At 37.6% G+C, this 10018-nt stretch overlaps 1 protein-coding gene across 1 annotated transcript in view; it reads left to right on the top strand.

The window, feature by feature from the left end:
• LTBP1 (latent transforming growth factor beta binding protein 1) overlaps positions 1–10018 on the top strand; it is a 482178-nt gene that overhangs the window by 298863 nt on the left and 173297 nt on the right. Inside the window, exon 10 of the mRNA XM_012652425.1 lies at positions 1238–1360. Coding sequence (XP_012507879.1) covers positions 1238–1360 — 123 coding nt within the window. The remainder of the gene's footprint in view (positions 1–1237; positions 1361–10018) is intronic.

Below are 10018 nucleotides of genomic sequence, written 5' to 3' on the forward strand. Positions count from 1 at the left end.
CCAGTGTGACCTTGAGCTGTAACACTGAACTCTTCGTCTTCCCGCCCTCTTTCCTCCTTAGAACTCCTACAAACCGACTGTGGTTTTTCTTCTTCTCTCAGATTTGAAGCCTCCCAGACATCTCTACTCTTTTCTCTCACTTTCTAGTGTTGTGTTGCCCAAACACCATGCATTCTCAATTCTTCTTAAAAAAAAATTATAATTATTTCCTATCTTCCTGATTATTCTCACTGTCACCAACCCGGCTGTCACCACCATCATGCTCACATGACTCCTTTAAGTGATCAGACTTTTAACCTCTTCTCACCAAGCTATATGCTGGCCAGGTGAATTTTCCTGGAGCCAGCCTTTGATGACATCTTCCTCCTGCTCAGAAACTTTTAATATAGCTGCCTGTTCTCAGTAAAATTGAATTCAAATCTAGCTTGGCTTTTGCCAGCTCTGTTTCCAACTATTTACCTTCCTGAAACTTCTTTTCCAGTCAATGGTTTGACTCACCATTTCCTGAGCCCCCCTCCCCTGGCCGGCCTCTGCTCATGCAGAGGTTATGGTTAGGATTAGGGTTAGGGTTAGGGTTAGGTTAGGGAGCTGCTCATGCTCCAGCGTCCCCCTCGCACACCATTCCTTCCCTTCCTTGCCTGTCCATCCAGCTCCTCCCCAGCCTCCAATACCCTGATGAAGTCCTGCCTCCTCCTCAGTGCTGTGGGCTTTCCTGCCTCTTACTTCCTTTAGCGGCTCTTACTGTTTATGGAGACAATTTCATAATTTAGCTTCTTCCAGTTTATCACAGTTCTTCTAATGGTGATAACTTGAATTGCTTTTCACTTCTTCAGTTTTTCACATATCTGTGTGTACAGCTAGATTGTCATCGTCTCCAAAATGAGAGTCTTTGCCTTACCTATATGCTTGCCCTGTCATGCCTAACATACCCTAACACTAAAATGTAAGCTCTGTGAAGGCTGGAATTTTTTGTCAGCTTTGTTCACTGGTAAATCCTTAGCACCGAAAACAGAACCTGGCATGTAATAGGTGTGTGATAAATATTTGGTATATAAGTTGCAAATATTCAGTAAATGTTAATTTATTTTGATTCAAGGCCATTCACAGCTGCTGCATTCCTTTTTTCACTATAACTAAGAGATTATTATAGTGAAAAAGAAAGTGAATGCAGTTTGTAGCCAGAATCTGCTCCACAAGGGCTTGATTACTACTTCTGAAGAGTTTTGTTTTCCTGCAGATATTAATGAATGCCAACTACAAGGTGTGTGCCCTAATGGTGAGTGTTTGAATACCATGGGCAGCTATAGATGTACCTGCAAAATGGGATTTGGGCCGGATCCTACCTTTTCAAGTTGCATTCGTAAGTAATGATCACTTTTTATTCCTATTTTCGATTAGTTGTCTTTGGGGTTTATCCAGAGAAGGGAAATATTCAGTGGTCAACAGAATGTAACTATGCAGTAAAACCTCATTAATTACAATGACAAGAAGGATGGGGCCTGCTTGACATAGTAAAATAAGTCTATATCACAGAACCTTCTCCAAAATGCATTTTTATTGTGTTCAGAAAACTGTAATAGCTAAAACTTAGAGTAGAGAATAAACACACTTAGGAAATATACTTTGATGAAAAGAAAAGAGTTAATCAAAATCAGCATATCAACCTTTTGTGGGACCTGAGAGATGAAAACAGGTTTTTCCCCTTATACGTACATTATTTTAAGCATTCTTTAGGCTGAATTAAACTTTGTCCCAGCTTCTGCCTTGAATTATTCCAAATTGTGAGTCACTGGAATCTGATTTAATGAAGTTTCACTCAGTTGGAAAAGTCTGGAAACTGGTTACCAAGGCCCTGTGTTTCTTATTTTCTAATTCAGTTCTAATTTTGAATATTGTATTCTCTTGTCCTTCACACCCACCAAAATGCCCCTGAATTTAAACAGTTTTGCCTTACAGATGTCTCTGAGATGTTCTCGTGTACATGATAAGGGTAAAAATCCTCCATCAAACCACACGTTCCAATATTGGTTCCGAAAATATAGTTTCACCAAAGAGAAACTCCCTGTCCACAAAAACTAATCCAGTATAATCACTATAAATCATACGCTGTTAGAAATGCATTTTAGTTGTAAAGTTCTCAAATGCAGAATTTTTTAAGGTTACCTCATTTTTAAAGTAATTGTGCTCATTATTATAAAAGTAGGTGAGCACTGCAGATTTTTAAAAGTTATACACAGCAAAGTTTAATGCATGGCAGAAAACTGTTGGAATAATTCTAAGAGCAATTCTCGATTAATTTCTGTCCTGCAAGCTTTTTGTTTTTATTTATTTTGTAATGTGACTTTGGTATATGTTAAGCTGCATCCTTCTTGTCCCTAGTTTTTAGCTTGCCATTTATTTGGTCTGGGTACATTCTTCATGAGGATACTGTCATTCATTTTTAGCCAAGCTTATCTCTCTAACCCTGTGCCCAGAGGTGAGATGCATGCATAGAGATGATGAAGTAAAGGCAAATGTAGTAAAATACAAATGACAGCCTCATTTATTACTTTCAGATGAGTTTGTTGAAATATTGTTACTAATTACTACTATTTTCCTTTAAAAACTGTCAACTGCAGATTAGGAAATTTTGCACGTAAGTCCTTTTTTCCATGTTCTTTTACAGACAGTTCTGATCACGAAGCAGACAGACACCTAATTATAGGGCTTTTTTCGGGGGTAGTAAAATTAGACCGTAAAAGTATGTTCGCATACAAGGTACATTTGAAAGTTGATGCAAGGATTTGGAAATTTTAGGCCAAAAATCACATTGTTGACAAAATCCAGATTAATTTAGGGATAATTTTTGGCTGATTTGAATTACATGAATAAATATTTTAAATGGTTTCATAATTTAAGCGTAAATGATTATTAAGAGTTTGGATATAGAGTTTGTTGTGAATGGTTTTCTTGCTCTTTGACTTGTAGTCTGGTTAAAATTCTTACACTGAAAATTGCAGATTAGGTACTTGGAGAGCTGGTTGCAAAGTGTTTTATACAACTTTGACTAGATCTGATATCTAGAGTTGAAGGCAGACATCCAGGTTTTAATAAGACTGTAGAAATCTGCCAATGAGATTTTTGAAACATTTGCACATTTCCTTAGCATTTATTTTCCCTGTCATTGCCCAAATAATTCTGAACTTATTAAACAGCCATCCATTCTTATTTGAAAAATAAATAATTGAATTTTACGGTTCAGTTACAACAGCTGAAATGATAAGTATTAAGAGACATTTGTTGCTAGTTAAACGTTCCAGTTGAAAGTTTGAAGTTAAAACCTGGGCTCTTTACCAGTGTTGAGTGAGCAGATTTATTTCTCTTTCCTCTGAATTTACCACATGTAACATCACAGAGATATATAGAGTTCCTTCAGGATTTGTCATTTGGACCAATCCAGACTGATTTGTGGGTGAACTCTATGAAGAACTTGATGGGGGAAGTCTGAAAACACTTGGGAAGAATCAGGGTAGAAGGTGATGTTCATAGAGTAAGGGGGAAAAATTGGAAAGATGGCGGAATTCTTGATAAACATAGGGAAGTAGCAGACAGAGACAGACACACACACACACACACACACACAGAGTCACTGAACAGAATTGTTGCTTAACGTTTGAAATGTATGTTCTGAGAGGTATAAAACCAGCCAGAGATGGAGAATGCAAGCAAATGGAGTATACTGACAACATTGGCTCAGGCAGCGTGAATTTAGGGCATATCTAGGACATAAAAGGTGTGGCTGACTCTGTGAACTCCAAGAAATGCACTTGGCAATGACTGAGGCGCAACGGGAAGCTCTCTCTGTTCTTGAATGTGCTGAAGCGAACGCCCTAGAATTCCTTGACTCCAGCCAAAGGTTGCAACCATTTCACTCTCTCTCCTTGCCCACTCTTTGTCTTTGACTTAGCCAACCCGAAAGGAAGAAAGTAGGCGAATCCCGGCATCTGCTGCCTCTGACCTCCATGTCTGCGGCTCAGGATGCTGTAGCAGCATTCTCCAGACCTGCTACTACCTATATTATGTGGCAAGGTGAAAATTTTAGGACTTGTCGGAGCAAATTCAAGAAAAGCATGATAACCTTTGCAATTAGAGTAGGAAGGCTTTCTAGCTTTCTGAGCTGCAATCAATTTGCTTCAGAAGTTAAGAGCTCCGGGATGAGTGCTACTGAGGGTGTGTCCATGGGTTCAGTATAAAGGCCCAGATAAAAGAATACCGACCCTGGAATTTTGCTTCTTCATAGTATTCTTGACCCATGGACTTGGAGCGACTTGACAGAAAGAGAGGGTTAGAGAGAAGATGTGCTCAGCAGTTTATTCTGAATGGCTAAATGAGTGCCAGCTCTTCTAACTTTCTTAGAATGGGCTTTGCTTCCTGACTTGGTGTTTTTTGCTCATAATAACATTGTTTTCCCAAGCACTGAGTCTGGGAGCCTGTGTCAGCTTGAACTCTTTTCATCTCTTTTGGTTTCCAAGGAAATCATTAAATTTTCATAATTTATCTTATACCTGTTCCTTTCTTTCTACCTCCTTCGTGGCCATCTCGGCCTAGACCCCGAGCTTCCCTCACTTGGAGGTCTCATGGCACCATGCCCTGGAGGTTAGACAAATCTGTGTAAAGTGTTTGCTCACATATAGTAATAGCAACAGCAAAACCTGTGACAAGAATAATCTTTATTGTACACTTAATGAGTGTCAGGTACTGTGATGAGTGCTTTCTTTACATGGCTTATCACACGTAACACTTACAAGACTTCTATTGGATTTGTACTGTTATTCTTCCTATTTTAGAGATGAAAGAATTGAGGCACAGAGAGGTTGAGGATCTTTCTAAAAGTCACACAGCCCGTAGGTGGTAGAAGTCAGATTTGAAATTACATTCGTCTTACTCCATAGGCTAAACCTTTAATCAGAAAGAGGAAAATGGTCTGTATTGACAAGATAAGTCAGTTATTTAAGGAGAGCTGTTATTTAATGTCACCTGCTACACAATAGAATAGATGGCCTAACTCTGCAATGGTCTTGAATTGTAATAAGCAAAATCAGAAACAAAAAAGGAGACATTACAACTGATACCACAGAACTACAAAAAATCATCAGAGACTATTATGAAAAACTATATACTAACAAACCAGAAAACTTAAAGGAAATGGGTAAATTCCTGGACACATATAACCTACCAAGATTGAATCAAGAAGAAATAGAGAACCTGAACAGACTAATAACAAGTAATGAGATTGAATCAGTAATAAAGTCTTTCAACAAAGAAAAGTCCAGGACTTGATGCTTCACTGCTGAATTCCACCTAACTTACAAAGAAGAGCTAACACCAATTCTCTTTAAACTCTTCCAAAAAATTAAAGAGGAGGGAATTCTTCCCAACTCATTCTGTGAGGCTAGCATTACCCTTATTCCAAAACTGGAAGAGGACACAACAAAAAAAGAAAACTACATACCAACATCCCTGATGAACATAGATGCAAAAAAATCTTCGTGAGCCAAATCCAACAGCACATCAAAAAGATAATACACTATGATCCAGTGGGTACAAGAATGGTTCAACATACGCACATCAATAAACATATATAACATCAATAGAATGAAGGAAAAAAAACATATGATCCTCTTAATAGATACAGAAAAAGCATTTCATGAAATTTAATGTTCTTTCATGACAGAAACTCTCAATGAATTAGACATAGAAGGAACATACCTCAACAAAATAAAGGCCACATATGACAAACCCACAGCTAACATTATACTGATTGGGAAAAATCCGAAAGTCTTTCTTGTCAGATCTGGAACAAGACAAAGTTGCCCGCTTTCAGTGTTCCTATTCCACATAGTACTAGAAGTCCTAGCCAAAGCAATCAAGGAAGAGAAAAAAATAAAAGGCATCCAAACTGGAAAAGAGGAAGTCTAATTGTCTCTCTTTTCAGATGACATGATCTTATTTCTAGAAAAACCTAAAGATTGCACCAAAAAGCTCTTAGATCTAATAAAAACATTCAGTAAAGTTGCAGAATATAAAATCAACATACAAAAATGAGTAGCATTTCTATATACCAATAATGAAATAGCTAAAAAATATTAAGAAGGCAATGTCATTTACAATAGCTATAAAAATTAAAAACATCTAAGAATAAATTTAACGAAGGAGGTAAAAGACTTCTACAAAAAGAATCCTGATGAAAGAAATCAAAGAGGATACAAACTAATAGAAACATATCCCGTGCTCAGGGATTGGCAGAATTAATATCATTAAAATGACCATACTACCTAAAACAATCTACAGATTCAGTACAGTTGCTCTCAAAATACCAGTGTCATTTTTCACAGAAATAGAAAAAACAGTCCTACTGGACTGCGAGCTCCCTACCCGCTGGTGCTCCCAGGTGCTGCTTATATCTAAAATTTCATATGGAACCAAAAAAGAGTGTAAATAGACAAAGCAATCCTGAACAAAAAGAACGAAGCTGGAGACATCATCACTAATTGACTTCAAAATGTATTACAAGACTATATAAACAAAACACACGATACGAAAACAGACACATAGATCAATGGAACAGAATAGAAAACGCCAAAATAAATCTGCATATTTCCAGCCAACTGATTTTTGACAAAGACACCAAGAATATACATCGAGGAAAGGACACACTCATCAATAAATGATGCTAGGAAAATTGGATATCCATATGCAGAAGAATGAAATTGGACCCTTATCTTTCACCATATACATAAATAAACTCAAGGTGGATTAAAGACTTAAAACCCAAAACTCTAAAACTACTAGAAGAAAATATAGGAGAAGCACTTCAGGACACTGGTCTAGGCAAAAATTTTATGGCTAAGACCACAAAAGCATAGGCAACAAAAACAAAAATGGACAAAAGGGACTATATTAAACTAAAAAGCTTCTGCACCATGAAGGAAACAGTCAACAGAGTGAAGAGACATCCTGTTGAAGGGGAGAAAATATTTTCAAACTTTTCATGTGACAAAGTGGCTAATATCTAGAATGTACAAAGAACTCAACAGTAAGAAAGATCTCATTAACAGGTGGAAAAGATCATGAATAGACATTTCTCAAGGCATACAAATGGCCAACAGTTATACCAAAAAATGCTCAGTATCATTAATCATCAGATGAATGCAAATCAAAACCACAGCAAGGTATCATCTTACTCCAGTTAGAATGGCTATTATTACAAAGACAAAAACTAACAGAGAATAGTGAGGATGAAAAGGAAAGGGAACTCTTATAGATTGTTGGAGGGAATGTAAGTTAGTATAGCCACTATGGAAAACAATATGGAGATTACACAAAAAACTAAAAATAGAACTACCATATAATCCAGCAATCCCACTATTGGATATTTATCCGAAGGGAAAGAAATCAGCATATCAAAGGGATACCCACACCCCTATGTTTATTGCAGCCCTATTCACAATAGCCAAAATATGGAATCAACGTAAATTTTTATCAACAGATGAATAGATAAAGAAAATGTGGATGTATATATCCAATGCAGTACTATTCAGCTATAAAAAAAAAATGAAATCATGTCATTTGTAGCAATACGGATAGAGCTGGAGGTCATTATGTTGAGTGAAAGAAGCCAGGCACCAAAAGGCAAACATTGCATGTTCTCACTCATATGTGGGAGCTAAAAAATGTTGATCTCATGGAAGGAGAGAGTAGAATAATAGTTACCAGAAGCTGCAAAGCACGTGTGGATGGGAGTTGGGAGATGAAGAGGTTTGTTAATGGGTACACACACACAGATAGAAGAAGTAAGTTCTGTTGTTGGATAGCAGAGTAAGGTGACTATAGTTAACAACAGTGTATTGTATATTTCAAAATTGCTGGAAGAAGGTACTTTCTTTAAGTGTTCCCAACACACAGAAATGATAAACACTTGAAGTGATGAATACCCTAAATACCCTGATCATTACATATTCTATGCCTATAACAAAATACCACATGTACCCCGTAAATATGTACAAATGTTATGTATCAAGAAAAAAATGTAAATATGAAAGCCAGACGTTTTCAATGGTTTCCTTCTTGCCCTTCACCCATCTTTGAAGGAGCAGATTTATTATTATTATTAATTATGTGCTTTTTCTCATGTACACTTGGGAGTGCTCAAAATGTTTAGTTAGAAAATAAGCTGACACTCCCTGACTAGCTAACAATTGACTTACTGATGACTCTACAAGGCAGTGATTTTCTTTTTACTCGTGTCCTAAAGAATACCCTGGAACTTATGGAGGATATTTGGGGTTAGGAAATCATGGGAGGAAAAAAGCCTATAAAACCAAGATCTTTTAGGGTAAGATGTTTAGAAAGAATTAGCTCTCTAGTCTCCTATCTTTATTCTTCAGATGATAAAATCCCTGAAATTTTACACTTTTCTTTGTGGAATGTGTGAGAATTCAACAGCTGGAGACTCACTTTAAGCAATTTCTTTTAATTAGCACATACGCATACATATTAATCCCTTCAAATACTGAATTGCCAATTTGGAATCTTGGGTTAATTGTGGGGATGGGCATGATAGGTTACTTCAAAACAGAGTACTTGGGTAGAGGAACAGGGGAAGTACAACAGGCATGGAGCCCACGATAGTATTGGGACGCCGGATACATGGCTGAGGCGGATCTGAGGAAGTGCGTGTGGAGAATTAAGTCGAAGGGTGCCAGTATCACAGTTCCAACATCAAGGATTTGAGAAAACTGCTCTGAATAGCTCTTGTTCATGGGACCTACAACTAACACTAATGCAATTAGTATTATAGTCAAGACCTACTTTGTGTAAACTAGGCTCTTGTGAGCCTAGGTGACATTGTTTCTGTGGAAATATGTGTTGGAAGTTTCAAACCCTCAATTTGGAGAGGCGGTTTTAGAGCAAAATCCTTTTTGAGCTATACTAGAACAAACGCATGTACGTGTTCTAAAGTTCATACAATCTGCAGACACATACACTGATACAAACACACACATGCTATAACTGAGTGATGTTCAATTATCGCAGGCACTATCCTTTCAGGGATGATAACCTTGATCTTTCATAGCTTACTTGCCCAGATTCCAAAAAGTGAATAGGAGGAGAGGAAAACACTCAGATTTCTCCATTTTACCACTTTTTAAGGAACTCTTGGCAGAGCCGTGCTTACTAGACATACTGTGTAAATTTGGAAGCTTCAGGAAAGTCTCCACTCCCTTCAATCCCCTGTCCCCATCCCCTAATTCATCTATAATATCTGTCTTTGACTTTCTTCACTTTGCTAAAATTCTGCCGCTAAGCAGCAATCAAGTTGGGTACAATTGCACTTGAGGGGATGGAGATACCTGGTTTTGTTATCAATAAGGGTGGCGGACATGTCTATTCTATAATAAGAGTTTAGCATATGGTATCTTTAATATGCATACTGAGTCTATCATTTATAAGTGAGGAAGTTACTGCGGCACAGTCAGTGTATTACTTGGGGTTCTCTCCAAAGAGACACAGCCAGTAGATCTTTGTGTCGGGGGTGTGTATGTAAGCCGGTTCCTTAAAATATTCATAAATACCAGCCTTTGCCCTCCTTCTTCCCCTCCCTAACATGCGTATATCTTTATACGTGTATTGGAGGATTATTCTTGCTCTCTCTAATGTGTAGTATATATGCATATATGTGTGTATACATACATACACACACACTACATACATACATATATGTATATGTTATATTTGTGAGTCGCAGGGTATTTATTTCAAGAAATTAGCTCACACAGTCGTGGAGGCTGGCAAGTCCAAAATCCACAGGGATGGAGACCGGGAAGAGTTAATGTTACAGCTTAAATGTGAAGGAGTCTGTTAGCAGAATTTCCTCTTCCTCAGGGGAGGTCAGTCTTTTGTCTCCTGACGTCTTCAACTGATTGGATGAAGCTCACCCACATTATGCATGATAATTTGCTTTACTCAAAGTCTTCTG

This window comes from Propithecus coquereli, unplaced genomic scaffold (genome assembly GCF_000956105.1).
Source record: "Propithecus coquereli isolate 6110/MARCELLA unplaced genomic scaffold, Pcoq_1.0 Scaffold39, whole genome shotgun sequence".
In the NCBI taxonomy this organism is placed as follows: domain Eukaryota; kingdom Metazoa; phylum Chordata; class Mammalia; order Primates; family Indriidae; genus Propithecus; species Propithecus coquereli.